This window comes from Lotus japonicus, chromosome 4 (assembly GCF_012489685.1).
Source record: "Lotus japonicus ecotype B-129 chromosome 4, LjGifu_v1.2".
NCBI classification, from domain to species: Eukaryota; Viridiplantae; Streptophyta; class Magnoliopsida; order Fabales; family Fabaceae; genus Lotus; species Lotus japonicus.
The window spans coordinates 3,659,637-3,678,500 of NC_080044.1; the positions used below are offsets into that span (position 1 = coordinate 3,659,637).

At 34.7% G+C, this 18,864-nt stretch overlaps 2 protein-coding genes across 4 annotated transcripts; one reads left to right on the plus strand and one right to left on the minus strand.

The window, feature by feature from the left end:
- The first annotated feature begins 3,001 nt into the window (after window positions 1–3,001).
- LOC130711369 (uncharacterized) lies at window positions 3,002–13,072 on the plus strand. 3 transcript variants are annotated; one of them, XM_057560952.1, is made up of 15 exons: window positions 3,002–3,419; window positions 3,515–3,600; window positions 5,849–6,003; window positions 7,106–7,167; window positions 7,282–7,476; window positions 7,942–7,996; window positions 8,165–8,371; window positions 8,468–8,607; window positions 9,027–9,219; window positions 9,342–9,401; window positions 9,480–9,725; window positions 10,873–11,131; window positions 11,221–11,426; window positions 11,581–11,631; window positions 12,343–13,072. In XM_057560952.1, the coding sequence occupies exons 1-15, from the start codon at window positions 3,250–3,252 to the stop codon at window positions 12,628–12,630; spliced, it is 2,373 nt and encodes a 790-aa protein (XP_057416935.1). In that variant the 5' UTR covers window positions 3,002–3,249; the 3' UTR covers window positions 12,631–13,072. The 3 variants fall into 3 exon arrangements, with proteins under 3 accessions (XP_057416935.1, XP_057416936.1, XP_057416937.1); XM_057560953.1 differs by having other exon boundaries at window positions 8,471–8,607; XM_057560954.1 differs by lacking the exons at window positions 3,002–3,419; window positions 3,515–3,600 and having other exon boundaries at window positions 5,859–5,998.
- Window positions 13,073–14,241: 1,169 nt separating this feature from the next.
- Window positions 14,242–16,599, minus strand: LOC130711946 (protein ROH1-like). The gene is made up of 2 exons (XM_057561739.1): window positions 16,407–16,599; window positions 14,242–15,953 (listed from the first exon to the last, which is right to left on the minus strand). Exon 2 carries the CDS (start codon window positions 15,841–15,843, stop codon window positions 14,665–14,667), a length of 1,179 nt encoding a protein of 392 aa, XP_057417722.1. The 5' UTR covers window positions 15,844–15,953; window positions 16,407–16,599; the 3' UTR covers window positions 14,242–14,664.
- Between the last annotated feature and the right edge of the window lie 2,265 nt (window positions 16,600–18,864).

Here is an 18,864-nt window from a genome sequence, read left to right on the forward strand (position 1 = left end):
TAAAGGTTAGAATAAATTAGAAAAAATAAATTATAAGGGATCTTTCTCATGGTCTCTTTAATTTACTGGTTTGGGCCTCTATTTTATTAAAATGTAATTAAATTTGAAAATTTATTATCATTTTTCATGACATGATACTCTATCACGTACACTAAATAATTACTTATTGATCAATTATAGAATGACCTCAATTATGGGATACAAAAAGCTAGAGAGGACACCGGTCTGTGGATGTGTAACTTATAGCCTCAAGCATATAAGGGTATCTTGTATGTCGATAGCACTACTCTTTGTCGGTTCCTTTGGCTATCTTGTACTTAGCCTGTTTCGTCAGGAATCTTTGCTTTGTGGGTTTATTTTATTGCTTGTTATATTTGGACCATTGCTCCCAAGGGGGGGCGGCCCAAGTGGCCTTTCTATTGAGAACCAGTCTGTTGACCAAACAAAGCATATAGTAAGGGCCGCTTGGATCCTCTGCCTTCCTATTTCTCATGATGACTAGCTCATACTTCTCCAACATTTAATATCTGCATATATATACTAATTTGGGCCTTATTGAGCCCGGCAGAATACAGACCAGCCCCATCATTGGTTGGGCTGCGAAAGTGTGTAATGAAAATAGGCTTATTAAGGTCAATATCCTCTTTGAAGAATCTCACTTCCTCAACATTAGCATGCCCAAGTCTTGCTCATTGATAATTTGTAGTAAGGTCCACCATAGAGGTGCTTTGGAAGACCTTTTTCAAAGTTGGGCTTGGGGTAGACCTTGGAGCCATTCTTTAAGGAGAGATGGATAGATCGGTACGCAATTGCCCCCTTTTAGGTCATACCTTTGTTGCGGAGCATATTCTATAATGTTTTGTTTGGTTTAGAAGAGAATGAGAGAAGAGAAAGGATTAATAGAGAGAAATAGAATAGATTGTGTATGTTATTTAAATTGTTGAGCATTATATTAGTCCTTGTCTTTGAGTCACCGTCTGATCTAAGTCCCTTGCTGGAAAAATTATTGTAAATGGTCCTCGTCTTAGAAATTATTTTGGAGCGGATCCTCGCCGAAGGGCGGAGCTCCGGTGAGCGCTGATTTGGATTGCTGACGGGGATAAAAATGCTTACATGGATTATTAAAAAAATAAAAAACTACACATCAAAAAATTAAATTAAATTAAAAAAATAAAATAAAAATAAAAATCCAAATTACCCTAATTTAATTAACAAAAACAAATTCTCTAAAAAAAACCTCAAATCATTTTCATCAAAACTAAACCCATGTTCATCTTCATCATTATTTACGGTGCCCACTAGGGTGAGCAACTTTCTTTTTGGTCCACCGGTGGACCAAAGGGCTTTTCAGTAATTTCCAAACATCATCCCCAATCATGGGGGTGCGGCGCAGAGCATAGTGATTTTTGGGTTTCGGGAGTGATGGGGGTTGCGATTGGTGTGGGTAAAGATTCTGGGTTCATGGAGTTACGGTGGATGGGGATTGTGGGTTGCAGTCGCTGGAGATGAAGACGATGTGGGGGTTGCAAATTTTTAAAGTCAAGTGAATACAAGTCACTCAAGGTCCTGGATTTCGATGCTCCTCCAAATATAAAAATAATTTTGTCATCATAAAGAGCTGCAACGTGATTGAATCTTGGAGAAGAAATTTTCAGGGAGATGAATTCAAGGTCTTGGAAGTGAAAGGCCAGCATTTGAAGACATTGATTGACCTCATCTTAGAGAAGAAAGAAGAAACAGAAGTGGTGAAGGTAGAAGATGCAAGGTGAAAATGGGGAAGAAGAATGACATGAGGGAGAAGAGATGCAGAAGATGAACCCTAATTTAATTGAGAATTGGGGTTAATTTGGGGGAATTTGGGTTTGTTAATTAGATTAGGATTAGTTAATTTTTTTAATGTAGGATTAGTTAATTAATTTTGGTTAATTGAGGTCATTAATCTGACATGGAATTTTTTTAATTTTTTAATTTTTTCAAAAAATCCACGTAAACATTTTTATCTTAGTCAACATGCCATTTAAGCACTCGCCGGAGCTCCGACCTCCGGCGAGGGACCTACATCAGACGACGACTCAAAGATAGGGACTAATATGATGCTTAACCCTTATTTAAATAAGAGAAGGAATGACGTAGACACTCTATCCTCTCATTTGTTGAATAAAAAATGACAAGAGAGAAGATTGATTTGACCTAAAATGATATTGTTACCATAAATGTATTAATATTTATATATGAGTGAGATATTCAATTTCTTGTCGACAACATCCCCAATCGCATCGTTTATAGGTTCATGGGCATTTTGCTCAATTTGGGAGGATTGTGAACGTGCTCATCCAAAGACATATTTTATCATCAAGTTTGTGGGTTTTATCAGGGCCGACCCAACCCCAAATGAGGCCTAAAACTATCTTTAAAATGAGGTTTTTTTTATCTACAAAAATATTTCTTTATTAAAACTTTTTACATAAAAATATTTTTTTTTTATTTCATATTTATTTTCGGAGTTTTTTGAGATGAAAAATCATTTATTAAATTATCATAATCAATTTGATTTAACATGTCTTTTCAATTGATAATAAAGCTAATCCATTTAATCTTTGTTGGGATATGGTGGATCTAAGATAAAATTTTATTAATTTTAATTTTAGGGGTTTTTTTAGTTAGTAAAAATTTTTTTTGGGGGGCCTAAAAACCTTGCTTGAGTAGCTTTGCCCTTGGGCCGGCCCTGAGCTTTACAGGTTGGTTATAGTGGAAATCGGTCATATTTCCGGTCAAACTACGGTTGAACCATTAAATCTTGAACTAACCGGTCTGATTTTTTAAATGTTGTCTTTTACTACGTGTGAGGATGTACAACGACACTGGTACCATACCGTATTCAGCGTACATGGCCCATAATTAGCGGCCTATGGTCTTCACCGACACGACATCCCACGTTGCCATTTCCGAACCCCATTTTTTTAATTATTATTTATTTATAGTTTCACAAAATCCTTAACAAAAAACAAAAATCATCATTGATATCTCTACCTGCGAAAAAGGGTTGACGAAAATGACGCTATTTCGGTCTTGCCGTGTTCCAACAAGAAATAGGAATCATCATCATGAATTATTATTACTCATCATCACCAAAGTTTAATGGGTTTTGTTTGCATTTGTCAGAGAAACTTGGTTCATTTTATTGAAGGGTCAAGTGTGATGTGTGATCTTTTGAGCATTGAGTGTTGTTACTGAATCTGCTACTTACTTATGTTTCGGAGACTGAGATGGTTTGTGGGTCTCAATCAGAAGAATTGCTCAACTAAAAGGTTGGTCAATGGTGACCAAGCTGGGCCAGACCAGCTTCCTGTGCTCGATGCTGTTCATGAAGTTGCTATTTACATTCATAGGTTTCATAATCTTGATCTTTTTGAACAAGGGTAAGCTCCAATTTCTGCAAGACTTTCTCTTTTTTTTTTGTTACTGAAGTTGTGTATTTAATCATGGTGTTTCATTGTTATTTGCTGCTATGCAGATGGTACAAAATTAAGGTTACCATGAGGCGGGAGGAGGGTGAAGATTCTTATCCTGGGATTCCTGCAAGGGTTGTTCAGTATGAAGGTGATTTACATTCCTAATCTCTTCAAGTGTTAATGTTTACTTGGAGTTATTCTCTCTAGTTTGTAATGAGTTTTGCTGTACTAGACTAATTTACTTAACTGAAGACAAAAAAAGAAGAAGGTGTAATGAGCTTTTGCACAAGTTTATCTAACCAACTGAGGCTTAAGATATAAACTCCTATAAATGTATGTCATTATTCCTAGTTTCGGGATGTTCTGGAAATGCTTATTTAGCTAAAGTAGTAAGAACTCCTGTTTGGTTTGATTTACAGTTAAAAAGTTATGAAAACAGAAAAATAGCACCCCCCTAGACACTTTCTAAAATTGCAAAGTGGCTCGGGATGAAAAGTGTCTTGGGGTGTTATTTTCTTGTTTTTCACACTTTCTAACGGTAAACCAAACGGACATCGACATTCTGAACAAGAAAGTGTTCGGTGACGAACCCTAATTCCACCCGCACTGCTTTGGCACTCATACGACATATGTCAAACACATCTTTGCAGAATTGCAGTGTCTGAATTAAAAAATATTTGCATATGGCCCGGACATTTCTCAATAGACTGAGCCGATACCCCTAGGACATTGATTTCATAAATTAAAATATATTTTCAAATGTATTTTTCAAATAATGCCTTTTAAAAATCATTCTCATTAAATATCTTTTCTAATCTAAAGTTGTTTTTAAGAAATATACATAATCTTCTTGTCTTAGGATTTTCTTTGCAAAGAGACAGCGTGCATATTGAAATGAATCGAATGATATGCCTCTTAGCGTTTTTTGTGAGGCTCATCATAAGAAAATTGTAATGCTGAACTTTTTTCCACCTTGATATTTTTATTTCTTATTATATAAATAAGCGGTGTCCGCTGTCCTTTTTTTTTTTGGTTATTAGATGTGCCGCTGTGTCATGTCTTGTTGTGTTGGAGCCAGTGCTTCATAGCTTATGAGGAATTATTCTTTGTCTCATATTGTATTGAAGGTTGCCTCTGCTTCTTAGCAGTCAGCAGTCAAAATAAGTTATTATCTGTTAATTCTTTATATGTTTTACTGAGGCAAAACTAGTAATTTGGTTAGAAATGGGAAAATAAGGCTCCAGTTAAAAGCTTTAAAACCCAATGTCCCACAAAATTGTACTACAGTATTGCAAGAACTAGAAAATCAGCCTTGTCAAGTTATAATAAATGTTTTATTTATATATTACTTTATTGCTTCTTTGTAAATTAAATTTGATATTTGTATTGTGAAGACTAATTGTTTTTAATAAAAAAAGTAAAATAAATTCAGGATGAAGCTCTTGCCTTTCTTGATTTGATGAATTTGGCAATTCATTATGTAAGTTTTTATGTTTTACATTATTACCCCTAAATGACCTTGATTTTTGGCTCTGATACCGTGTTAAGTGATCATCATTCTAGAAATGGGGGTTACCTTAAGCTTCTTTTCTCTGTTCCTGTCTTGGTATACTCATTTGTCTTTAATATGTGATAGTGATTAAGGGTACGTGGGAACTGTTTAATTACTGAAATCTAGTAATGGTTTGTTTGCTGAGTGAAAGATGCAATTTGGAATTGAAGACACGTTTTTAACTTCTAATATTCCAGAAGATGAACTTACATCAAATGCACATATCAGAATATCAGATTGTTGTTTATGATCTCAAGTATCAGCTTAGTTAGTATGGTACAAAATTTAGTTCAAAGTTTTTCTTCTATTGTTTGTCTAAATAATTAAATTTGGAGTTTTGGACTATACAACCAAATAGAGCCTGCACTTCTTATTATCTTTTATAAGGGCAAAACATGTTTTCAGCCCTTGTAAAATGGATCATATTTGGTTTTGGTCCCTGATTCTTAAAATGCCTCTTTTGGCCCTTCACATTCTAAAATAGTTTACCTTCCTTTTTCTAGAATAGGTTTTCCAATTTATTTACTGATAGCCCTATTTGAAATTATGTTTTCTGCAACTGACTGGATACGTGTATGCAAAACCGAAATTTGAGCTGGGCATATTTTTCTTCTTAGGCTTACTCAACTTTGTGGCTATCAAACCCCATTAACCTGGATTGTAACACTTTCTCAGGCTTTCTAAGCATGCTACTTTGAATTGATGTACTTTTTTAATATACACGAGACATTGGCACTTGAAAGCTTGACCTGAGTAATTATCTTGTTCTTTTGATTGCATATCTATGTGTTATAACTAGAGTAAATGTTAAATCTTAGAATCCGGCTTGTTCTTTGAGATGCAGTTCCTGAAGCGGGATCTGACAATTTTGGTAGAGTTTGGATGATTGATGATACAGATAACAGTTTTTCAACACCGCCATTCCAGATTAGATATGCAAGGCAGGATGTGTTTCTTTCTATCATGATCTCATTCTACTTATCTTTTGGTGAATGTAAGGTCAGTCTTCTCTTCTTTGGTGATTTCTTGGTACAACTCATATATGTTAGTGTCTGTGCACAGTTGCAGTGGTGGAGGAGGTTTTTTTTTGGCTTAATTACACTTTTGATCACTGTAGTTTCAGGAATGTGTGATTTTGGTCCCTATAGTGTCGATTGCCCAAATTAAGTCCCTCTACTGTCAAGAAAATTGCCATATATGTCATTTTTTCCATTTGTTATTGGATGACAAGTTAACATTTGGACCAAATTTATTCAATTTTGAAAGTAGAGGGACTTAATTTTGAGCAATTGAAACTAGGGACCAAATTCACGCATTCATGAAACTATAGGAACCAAAAATGTAATTAAGCCTTTTCTTTATTTAAAACAAACAAACTAGGTAAAGGACTCAAAAAATGTTAGAAAAGAGCTTGTTTAAAGCAGGACAGTTTAACACCATATGATACTACTCAGGTGTTAACATGACCTTTTGAAACTTCCTGTGTGGTGAACAAGACAAAACCTTAAAAAATGACTACATTTACTGTTCTTTTGACAAAATCATGCAAACTGAGTTTTAAATTATTGAAAGTTTGAAAAAGGTCCTGACCACAACCATGTATAGATATAATGATCAATGAAGCAATAAGCTTTATGAAAGTTGTTGGTATAAGCAATAAGCTTTATGAAATAATTGTGAAAGAGGAAAAACCTTTATAATCTTGAGGTTTGAAAAGGGGAGCTACGTTGATCCGTGGTGGATTTAGGTTGGTAAAGGGAAACCCATAACTTCAAGGGTGTCTGATTGCCATTTTGTTAGGACATGATTATCTTCAGGAGCTCATGTTTGTTTGCAATAATGTTCTACTTCTGTTATGCAAAGAAATTGGACAACTCTGTTGCATTTTTTGCCACTTGATTTTTTTTCTTTATTTGCTATTTAGGAGGATTTTTTTATCCTTTTTCTAATTGTACTGCCTCTCCTTTCTTTGTAATAATATTTCTTTTATACATAATAACCTGTAGTGACTTTCTGACATCTGTGTGTGCACACACTAGGTTTAACCTTCTCTTTTCACTTTGTGACAATTGACAAATTCTTGGTTAATAATTGTACACAGGGACAATCCTCTGCTGTTATCTTGAAGTTTGAACTCATGCGCGCTCCTATGACTGAAACTGGGTTAGTTAATGTTCTCTTTACCTTTTTCATTGTAATGGTGTATTAAACAAGTGAAATTAATATGATCAAGGTTAAATAAAATGATATTGAAAAAGGTCTTGCATGATTGTGCAGGTCTGAGTTACAAGGTTCACTGGATGCACACACCGCTTCAGTTCATGAATATAAAATCCCCCCTAAAGCTCTTCTGGGATTGCATTCATATTGTCCTGTCTATTTTGATGCTTTCCATGCTGTGCTTATTGATACGAGTGTTCACATCAGTCTTCTAAAAGCTAATTATCGCCCTTTTCCGCAGAAGGTATCCAGGTTTGTCAGAGCTCTAGTTTACGAAGTTCAAATATGTGCTCTAATAACTATTGCATCACCATTATTAGAATATCTTCATAATATCTCAGAGAACCTTTAGAAAGTCACCTGTACTGTATATAATATAATATATTTTAATCCTCTAATTGAGGAACAATCTTAAGAGTTGTTTCCTTGATTGATTAGGGTTAGTTGTTGTATTCTACTAATTAGGCTTGTGCTTGAACTAATTATATTTCACTTGTACACTTGACCTAATTATTAGTTCAAACGCATATGTGCTTTGATTTTCTATACCTTAAATCAGATCTAATTTGATATTATTCATTAGTATGCATATGCTCTCTTCCTCATTTTCTACGACTTTATTATTTCAACAGCCATAGCGTCATTATGTTTAGTTTACTCGTCTTTGATACTTTATTACTTAACCTTTGAATGATATGATTATTTGAATTATACCAGTGATTCTAAAGATTCAGAAGGCACGTATGTTGAAGATTATGTTGGGTCAAACAAGGTATGATTTGTTGTGTTGCTGGAAAGCTTGTATAACTTAATAACAATGTTTCGTGCTTAGTTGACATTTGCAAAATTGTGATTTATATTATTTGTAAAAATTTGTTGAGAAAAATATTGGCTTACTGTTGGAACTTATTCTTCTGCTTATGGTCAAAACTCAAATCAGGTTATGCTCATCAAAGCATTGATGGCTGCTCATGTTATCCTGCTTGAAGATTTGAGAAGAATAAGCACAGGCATTAACCAAGCTATTGATCTGACTGATTTTACCTGTGAATCAGATGTTACAAAATGGTTTAATTCTACTCCACCAGCAGATGTGGAAAGAAATAATGGTGAACCGACACTCCAACTGTCTAATGTCAATGCTGAGGTCCTTAATTCTGCCAATGTGAATGTTTCATTATTTCCTCCAGCTTTTTTGTGTTTTAGAATAATGCTAATATAGTACTTTCCATATTTCCTTCAGCAGAAAGCTACTCACTACATCAATTATCTTACCGAGGCATCATTTCAACCTTTTTCTTGGGATGATCATCTGTTAAACTATTTCCAATCTCTAGGGAATCAGCTCTTAGGTCTTTGGAACATATTTCTGAAATTCCACAGGTTCGTTCAGCTATATTTTTTGAATAATTTCATGTCCTAATAAGTATTTTAGCTGTGGAAACTTCGAGAGGATTGTAACCCCTTTTTTCAATAAAAATAATTCTTCTGCAGTTGTACATTCATCCTTATAATTATGGCATATTGAAAAACTATTTTGCTATATTTTTCATGGTTTGAGATTTATTTTTTGCATACTATAATTACCCAGGCTTGAGCTTGGTTGAAAAGTTAAATGAGATTTCAGTTGTGCAGAATGGGGCTGGTTTGTGTTATGCGTGTTGTTGAAAGGTTTCGATTAATAATATGAAGGCATAGAAAGTGTGTTATGTAATGACAAAAAGGTGCGTGGTATGATCATTATATTTATGCTCTACATCTTGTTGATTACTTCTCTTTTTCAATCTTATCACTTCACCCAGGGAAAACAAAACGAAAATACTGGAATTTCTATGTAAGTCCTGGGCAATAGATCGGAGAACTGACTGGTCGATATGGATGGTGTACTCAAAGGTTGCAATGCCTCATCAATATATGAGCAACAGAGTTGAGGGGACGTCATTGCACCACGGTGTACATGGGAGCTCACTAAATACAAGGAGGCTAACCGATGATGTAATTATCTTTATATGTCATTACAAGATTTGTAAAATTCATTGTTTTCTGCTATTGTTGTCATATATTTTCAGCGCAGAATTAATTTCTTCAAATGTCATTTCCCTTTCTCTTCTGTTTAGCCTATTCAAACTGCAACGATGCGTGCAGAACGTCATAGGCGAGGTATAGCACAAATGAGGGTAAGTGATTGCATTTTGTCAGGCATGCTTTATATATTTTTTATGTCACTGACTGGAATTTATCCAAATTCCTTGCAGATTAACAATCAGTCACTTCAAGATATGTATATATTTGGAGATCCGTTGCTTAATCCTATTATTATAGTGGAACATTTGACAAATGTGTACCATTCTACGAGTGTGAATTCAAACTTCGTATATTTGGAGGACGAAGTGAGACATATCCTAGAAAATGGATCCAGAGCCACAAACAAGTTGTGTGGGAGTAGCCCACAACAAAATGGGCATGTTCTGAAAGTAGTTGTTTTTGTTCATGGATTTCAGGCATGTCTCACATTCTTGCAGCTGCTTTTATCTTCCTTGATTTGTCTCAAGTTTTGTCTCCTTATTTTTTATTACTTTGTGGCATTCAAGTATTTAGGAGTTACAAATTACAGTACTTTTTCTTTGAAATCTGAAGCATCAATTTGTGATCTGGGATAAAAGTAAAAGTGAAGTTAGGAGAATTCATAACTATGTTATTTCTGTCTCCATTTAAAAAATTTCCAGCATCAAAATGGGGCTCTATATTCAAATATTAATTGTGATGTTAAATGTTGAATTCTAAGGTTGTGGCCTCATAAGCCTGAAGGCTTAGATTACTAAGGCTTAATGTTTGAGTTCATGAGGTTTTCTTAAGTTGGGAACTTGGGGAGCATAATAATTTTGGCTTATCTGTGAGAATTTGGCTCTATCAATGAATAATTTATTAACTAGAGTACTATTCAATTGTCTTTTTGTTGTGACTCTTATGAAGTTAACTTTCTGGCTCCATTATAGCTGTGGATTTCTACTCTAGTGTGAAAACTTTAACTACAGAGCACTAATCATAAATATTTTGGTATATTGTTTTGCTTTATCTTTTCTACTTCTTAAAAATGGCCATCTCACTAGATACATGCCCTATGTATTAGATTTTCTTTCCATTGCTATTATTCTTGTTTTCTAGGAGCTTCCTTTTGTTTCTTTAGTCACTCTGCACTTAGTTCTGTTCAATACCACCTCTCTCCTGAAACCAATCTGCATGTTGTAGTTGTTTACATTGAAGAATATTGTCAAATAACCCTCAATATAGAACATGGTTCTTCCTTAACAAAGAAAGGAAGATATATGCAATTCAACGTACTTAATTTTCTTTCTAGCTAATGTATGCTTTGTTGGACTTGTTTGGCCTGATTTTTTTTTGTAGCGTGTTTCCTTTAGCTAGGTTGTTAAATTATTTGTGAAGATTTTACATAAATTAAGTTCTTGTACAAAAGAAGCTGAGTAACTGTTACTTGTTTAAGTTAATGGGGTTCCTGCTTTCATGTTTAATACTTCTGTTGCTTGGATCAGTTTTTGTGGTTGCTAACTGGTTTCTTTTTTCATTTTCCCTCTTGTTACATTCATTGATAATTTGACTTAGTATACCCCTCATCACTCAACGTTACAGGGAAATCATTTGGATTTACGGCTTGTTCGAAACCAATGGCTTCTAATAGACCCTGATGTACAATTTCTAATGTCAGAGGTAAATGAAGACAAAACATCTGGAGATTTCAGACAAATGGGATTACGGCTCGCAGAGGAAGCGATCTCTTTCCTGAAGAAGAAGATGGATAAAGCTTCAAGACGTCGAAACATAAGAGATATCAAGCTAAGCTTTGTTGGTCATTCTATTGGCAATCTCATTATCCGGACGGCCTTAGCAGGTATATTTATACACAAAGCTTTGAAGGTAACTATTCATCAGATTTAAATTAGGGAAAGTAATGTGCTTTATCTGTTTAAATACTTCCAGAGAGCATCATGGAGCCATATCTCAGATACTTACATACATATGTCTCCATATCTGGTCCACACTTGGGTTATATGTATAGTTCGAACTCTCTATTCAACTCGGGGCTGTGGTTATTGAAGAAGTTCAAGGGCACACAATGCATTCATCAACTGACCTTCACGGATGACCCTGATCTTGAGAATACTTTCATCTACAATCTTTCCAAGGTATTAAATGCATAATATTTTGCTCTTAATTTTAGGTTGTCCTACACCTAAGAAACATCAAGGTTTCTGCTCAGTTTGGTTCGTATATTTTATTGAAGGGAACATAGGTAAATAAGTGCTATTTTATTAATCTCACTGTTATTACTGTCTGCAGGAGAAGACACTGGAAAACTTCAGGAACGTGATTCTCTTGTCTTCACCTCAGGTAAATTCCTTTATCTGCTAGTGATGGGGATTATCATGATTTGTAAGACCTACTTTCAAGAACTTGCTTTTCCCTGCACTATTTTTAAATATACTGATTTTCCTTAAGGGTGAAGATGTTGCAAATCATTTTATGATGAATGAGAGAGCAATAAATAAATAGAAATCATCCACTAGGTGCAAAGCTTACATTTCTAAGAATACCAACAAAAATCTTCCGCAAGGGTCTTTTTTTTTCATCCCAAAATATTTTTGTTGGTTCATGATAAGATTCCTATGCATATGATAAGATCTTGTTTTAGAATTCAATGCAAGGGGCTTAGAAACTATCATGAACCACCTATTCCAAAAGCTTAAGTTGTTGAATAATAAACACACGTTGACATGAATGGTTTTTGTTGAAAAGTCCCACATTGACTAGAGATATGGCCAAGTTTGCCATTATATATGGGAAGACAATCCTCACCTCTTAGGCTAGCATTTAAGGTAGAGTTAGGCCTCCCAAATTCTAATATGGTATATGAGCCTATCCTAGATCTTTTAACCAACTATCCTAAAAGCTAAGTTGTTGGGTAAAAGACACATGAATGGTTTTATATTATTTTTTTAACAAAAAGTACTCAAACTAGATATTAATAAACTTCTAGCTATGGTTTTCCATTGTTTTATTTCAAAAGGTATATGATAATGCTTCTTGTTCATTATATATCAGGATGGTTATGTTCCATACCATTCTGCAAGAATTGAAACGTGTCCAGCGGCTTCTTTAGATTTCTCTAAAAGAGGGAAAATCTTCTTGGAGATGCTGAATAATTGCTTGGACCAATTCCGAACTTGCTCTGACCATCGTGTGATCATGCGCTGTGACATCAACTTCAACACCTCTTCCTATAGTAGGAACCTAAACACCCTTATTGGACGGACAGCTCACATTGAGTTCTTGGAGTCTGACATTTTTGCGAAGTTCATAATGTGGTCTTTCCCGGAGCTGTTTAGATAGCAAAGAAGGGAAGCTTACATGGAATTCAGGCAGCTTTGTTGATTTAGAGAAACAGTCAGGCTAACTGAATACACAGTTTGGCGATCAAAACGCTTCTTAGACTATTAAGGGTTAAAACTCCATGAAGAGTTGATGCGAAATTCAAGCCTGTGACATCACATGAGCCTTGAAATAAGTCTCTTGTAAATGTTTGACTGTAAATTAGACTTACAATGGATCTGACCATTTTTGCTCTGCCAAAGAACCTGAGACTTACATGCAGGAGTTGATTCGGTTTTGCAAGTTAAAGCAGACATGCATGTACAAAGAACAATAGCATTTGTGTACCATATTTGTTATAGTTTATAGAAATTAGAAGCTGTTCTGCAAGGTTTGGAACCTAGCCAAAATGTACACGGACAGTTGATATTCAAAGAATTTTCCGGACTATACTTCACAAACACTTTTCTGCGTATTTGTTCCTTTCTCCCTTCTTAAATTTATCTAGTCTTTTGATACCAATTGTTCTTCAGTTGTAGTTTATCTCGGTTGTCTCCTCTTCATATCAATTTTTTGTGAAAAGCTATGATTCATTCACACTTTACGTTATTTTCACCTTCATTTTTCTATCTATCACTCTGTTCTCTTTCAATCATATTGCCCATCACATCTCTTATATTTTATCTCTTTTCTTCCTATCTCACTTCTCTATACACCATTTACACACAATTGAGAGTGTGAACTAAACTTAATCTTTATGTGAAATATTTACTTTTGTGTTGGATTCAAGTTCGGATCAATTTGAAAGTACGAATAGTTATCGGAAGCAAGGGGATCCTAACATTTGCTTCATTGAAATTCATGTTATTCAATTTTCTATAACGCTTGTGAAGAGTAAATCAAACACTGTACATAATAGGGAAAAAGTCATATCATGGGAAATCTATGCATGAGAAAAAGTCACAATATGGGAAATCTAAATTGAAAGTATGCTTGGTAACATCATATATGACGTGGGGAAAATTCTTGTAGAATTAAATTACAATAGGAATGAGAAATTTAAGGCCCTTGAAATGGATGAATTTTTTATAATGGTTCTAGATGGGAAATGGAAAATGAATTTCTGCACATTAGGTTATGGGAATCAACGGTGAGACCAAAATCAATGATAGTTACAGAAGTTAAGAGAAATTGGTTTTACCCAACGTGATCATAGCCTCTAATGAAAACTAGAGCCAAAAAAAATGTTTTTGTAGTGAGTTAAAAGAAAAACCAATAACACCGGCAAGATATGCAAGCCAAATCAGTCGTTTTTTACAGAAGTGGGAATACCAGAAAGCTCATTAGGGGCTGAGCTAGACAAGCATGCAACTGTCAGCCCTCCAAATAGGCAGGGGAGAGATCCTTACCAAAAACAGATATAGATTCTGTGAGCTAGCCTGCTACAGATGGTTGCTGCCTTGCATTTCCATTAGAGGCTATAGATTCTGTGAGCTAGTCATAGCTGGAAAAATGTATGCACATGCGAGCCTAAAATTTAGCATGCAAAGAAACACATGAACTAACGATCAAAAAGTTTATCAAATAATTATGACTTGGCCTCAGTATAAAATAATAGAATAGGAAAAGCAATTGTAAGAGCAAAACAATGCAGCAAAATAAATTATTTCAAACGGGTTGAGAGATATTCTATCAACTGCCTAATTTCCACTCAATCCCTGTTGATTTCTCTTTTTGCTTCTTTCTCCCAACTTTTATTGCATGTTGTCTGAATATCTGGGAAAACAGATTGGGTTGAAAAACTGCAACACAAGGTTCAGTTCTTCTCTTTCCCCCACCCCTTTTGTTTTGATCATACAACTTACAAGTATTTTTTTACACAAGTACTGAGATTAATACAACGCATTCATTATAAATAAGAGAGCTAAAAGATTTTATCAGCGAAGCTCGCCTAGTCATTCTTCCTCCTCTCAAAAAGCTGGTAAGATGTAACATGTACAAGTTCCAAGTTCCGCAAATTTGTACATCTGATAGCTCAGCATCAATCTACCATTTTCATTGCTCTGCATGGGTTGAAGTGCCAAGGTAATCAAGCCCCTCAGTTCGGCATGTCATTATTTTTCGAAACACCTCCCTCACCTGGCGCTCCAACAGGTCCAATCCACCTCTAAAAGCTTCACAAACATCCATCAGCACCTTCAAATCCTGTTCAACTTCCATTTTCTGCTCTTCTGTCAAAGGAAACTGAGCTGAATCTACAAGGTCTGTCATGTGACGGGTGCTTAGCTCAACCTGATAGATCTCCTTCAACAAACCATTTGAGTTCCGGCGTTCTCGCTTCTTTGACTCATCCATGATCCGATCATAAAGTGAGGTCACAGGAGTGCTCCAGGAGAATTGCCGCGGGACTGAGAAATGGATGTTTAAACCCCTATCCTGACAAGGAATTGCTGCAACAAGGGTCCACAAAACTAACAAGAGGATACAATTCATTGTATAAACAGTAATTGCGAGCCTGCTTGTTGCAGCAATCTCAGTCGCACGCGGTGGAACCAGGTTACTTGCAATGGACTGCAGTTGCTTGGCTGCGGACCAGGAACGAGAGACACTCCATGAATGTGATCTTGAATGCCCTGCTGCTGAGTGATGATCCTTGCTTGAGTTATGCCTCCCGAATGATCTATGACGCTGAGAAAGAACCGCTCCGGAGTCTTTCTCATCAAGCATCGCCAATGCTAAATCCATCAGCGCCTTTCTTGCCCTCCGGAACTGGCCTTCAGTCAATGATCTCTTATTTGAACCCATGGCGCAAATCACAATTTCCAGATGCTTTTGCCACATCCGAATCTTCTCAATCCCATCACGGCTCGCGTTGCAAATGTCAAGTGCCTTCACTGACCTGTCAAAGAATTCAGAAATCATACGATCCAGGGGGGTCTTTGAGACCTGTTCTTTGTTATTCAACAAAATGGCTCTGAATTCCTCTTGGCAGCAGATAAATGCAGTGAGGAGCTTCTGGATCCAATCAATTGATAGCAATTCATCATCACTAACCCCAGAAAGGTCATGAAACCGATCAGCAACACGTTTTTGGAATGATCCAAGCTCTAAATTACAGGAATCCGATTCATTGCTTGCTTCCACAGAATGAACCTGTTCCTGCCTGACACCAAATAAGGATCGGCCAAACGAGGAAAATGACGAAGAAGGGCCATGATTAGCTGTAGAAGGCATCGTCACAGACTCTCAGCCTTCAGCAAAAGCCTCCTCAAGATCCTCACTACAATGGAACAGAACCACAGGAATCACATGAAACCCAACCAAAACAGCTGCATTGATGATCCCTGTTTCAGTTTTGTTTCCTATTAGTAACTGAATCCAAGTAACTTAACACATGTATAACATTACAACAAGATTAACATTCCATATCCAAATCCAATTGAAAGCCTTAAAATCATTAAAAAAAAATCTATCTGAGAAATTAGATCAGGAAAATTCCAACATGGGAATCAAAACCCAAATCAGAAAAGATCTCAACTTTCAATCACATGACTCACAAACCTTCAAAATGCAAAACCAAACTCAAAATCCAACAAACCCCAAATAAAAATCAAACCTTTATCTCAAACCCAATGCCAAAACCTCAGAATTTTCCAAAACCCAGATACCCAAATACTCAAAATCTCCAATAAGCTAGCATGGTTTCATAAAAACATGATCTTTTCAACAAAACAAGAGAAAGGGCAAGAACAGCATCTAAGAAAACTTAAAAGAAATTCAAAGAATAAAGGAGGTACCTTTGAAGCTGAAACGTGAAGAACTGAGCAAGCAAGACCATGGGAATTTGAAGGAGTAAGAGGGTGATCATAGAGGAGATGAAATTGGAAATGGCGAATCCCCAAACCCTAATGGGCTTTGGTTCACGCCAGTTGAAGCGAAAACGTAATCGGAATATTGTTTTGCAGACAACTGACAAGACAATAATATTCTTTTTCAGGTTTTTATTATTAAAAATAAAATGTAGAATGAAGGAAGATTTTTGTTCCAAGGTATGTTTATGTACTATGTAAAGTTTTTTATTCATAGTTGAATTGTTTATTCTTTGAAAGGTTTCAAGTTTCAACTATCATCCTGGAGTATTGATTTTCTTTAAAAAATAAACCAATCGACAAGGGAAAAAAATAAATATATTTTTGGGATTAATGGTCAAATTAGTCACTGATATTGTAAATGAGTTTGATTTTCGCTTTTGGATGAAAAAATGTCAGTTTAGTGATGGGCAAAAACAACCATTAGTTATAAAAATGATCGTCACTAAAATTTAATTTTTTGCAGATGAACTAAAATTAAATTCGCTTATAAAATTGAAACCTAGTTTGACTGTTAATCCAAAAAATTATTTACAAGAGTCTATTTTCTTATTTAAAAGAATTTTATTTATATACACCGAGATTTTTATATTGTCAATAAATAATATTTTACAAATTTGGAAGATGAAATTTAATTAAATTATTTTATAAATTTAGAACACATTTAATACAAATTTCTCAAACATGTTTAATTTTTTTTTGTTGAGTCAGCACATATAAGTTATTTTCAATTTAAAAATATTTACGTTCAAAAAAAATTATATATTATCATATGTTCTTATATAATACTTCTGATATTCCAAAAAATATAACACTTCCTCCGATTCTATTTAACTGTTCATTTTGAGGAAAAAAATTCTCATTTAATTATCCACTTACAATTTTAAAATAACATTAAACAACTTTTTTCAATAATACCCTCTTGCATTAAATTGTGGTATTCTCACTTTCCATAAAAATTAAATAGTTTAATGGATATGCACTGACAGTGTAAAATAGTTTTACACGGACATCCAATTGAATTCCGTCAAATCAGAAAATATCTTATTCTTTTAATTAAAATTAAAGTCAAATGTAATTATCTCTCCTATGTGGCATGTTTTGATTGGATGACTGTGTAAAACTATTTTACACTGTGAATGCATATCCATTAAACTCAAAATTAAATACCAAATGATTAAAGAAAAGACAAATCACTCTTTTATAAAGAAAATAGAGGAGAGAATGTGGGAGAGTAAATGACGAGGTTCGTAATGAATAAATTTTAAAAAAGTAAAATATGAAAATATATTCTATTTTTATGTAAATCAACATAATTAATTGATTCTTCAATTCATTTGTTTTTTCTCTTCTCAGACAATTATTTAAAAACTAAAGGAGTATAAGTTAATCAAATGACGGATCCACTTTCACAATTAGGGGGAAGCTTCCCCACTAAAATTTCAAAAATTACACTAGTAGTCTTTGAGGGTTAGCTCAAGTGATAGGAGGAAAGGGACATAATGGTTTGGTATGATGAAATGTGAAAGATCCTGAGTTCGAACCCTGTGGATGGACTAATTTACTAACATAACTAACAACTAACATTTTTCTATCAAAATAAAAAAATAAAATTACACTAGTAGTATACATAGTATTAGAATTTGGAGTTATTTAATTAGGCCCAGTTAGAATTGCACCCATATGACCAAACCGCAATATTTTGTTTGATATAGGAGAGAAAGTGACATGGTAGAAGATGAGTCGAATAAAAAGTGATTAAAAAAAGAGATTATATAGGTTGTTTGGTATGATAGATTGTTTAATATAATATTTTTTTTAAGTAAATTGTTTAATATAATATAGGCTTAAATACTCTGGAGATCTCTGGAATTGTATGATGTACGAAAATAAGTCCCTGAAATTTTTTTCCCAATTCCGGATCCTTGAAATTTTTTTTATTCGAAATAGGTCCCTACCCGTGTTTTCAGCGTATGTGTCACAAATTTTACCCTGTCATCATGACCACGTGGATTTTTATATATCCTAGTCATTTTTTAAAAATCTACAACTTATTAAATACTCAAAAATTAAAATATGAAAATTTAAAAATTAAAAACCCAAAACATTCTTCATCTTCTTCTAACTTCTTCATCATCTGCAAACATCTTCATCTGATCTTCAACATAAAATCCAGAAAAATCCAAAAAATAAAAAACCAATCCCCTCAAACCCACTCAAACTTCAATCTCCTTCATCCCCATGACCTCCACTCCCATCTTTCACTTTCTCTGTTTCCAATTAATTGCAAGAAGGTCAAAGGAGAAAGTATGTAGAGAAGCTTGCATCAACCATAGGATAAAGCAGAATATAAGGTCAGAGGAGAAAGTAGAAGGAGAAGTAGAGG

Bases quoted from the DNA above. Each gene is read 5' to 3' on its own strand.
- LOC130711369 (XM_057560952.1), top strand. From the start codon at position 3,250: ATGTTTCGGAGACTGAGATGGTTTGTGGGTCTCAATCAGAAGAATTGC. The intron at 3,601-5,848 runs GTGATTTACATT...TTTGAGATGCAG, and splicing joins AAGGGTTGTTCAGTATGAAG to TTCCTGAAGCGGGATCTGAC. The intron at 9,726-10,872 runs GCATGTCTCACA...TCAACGTTACAG, and splicing joins TTTTTGTTCATGGATTTCAG to GGAAATCATTTGGATTTACG.
- LOC130711946 (XM_057561739.1), bottom strand. From the start codon at position 15,843: ATGCCTTCTACAGCTAATCATGGCCCTTCTTCGTCATTTTCCTCGTTT.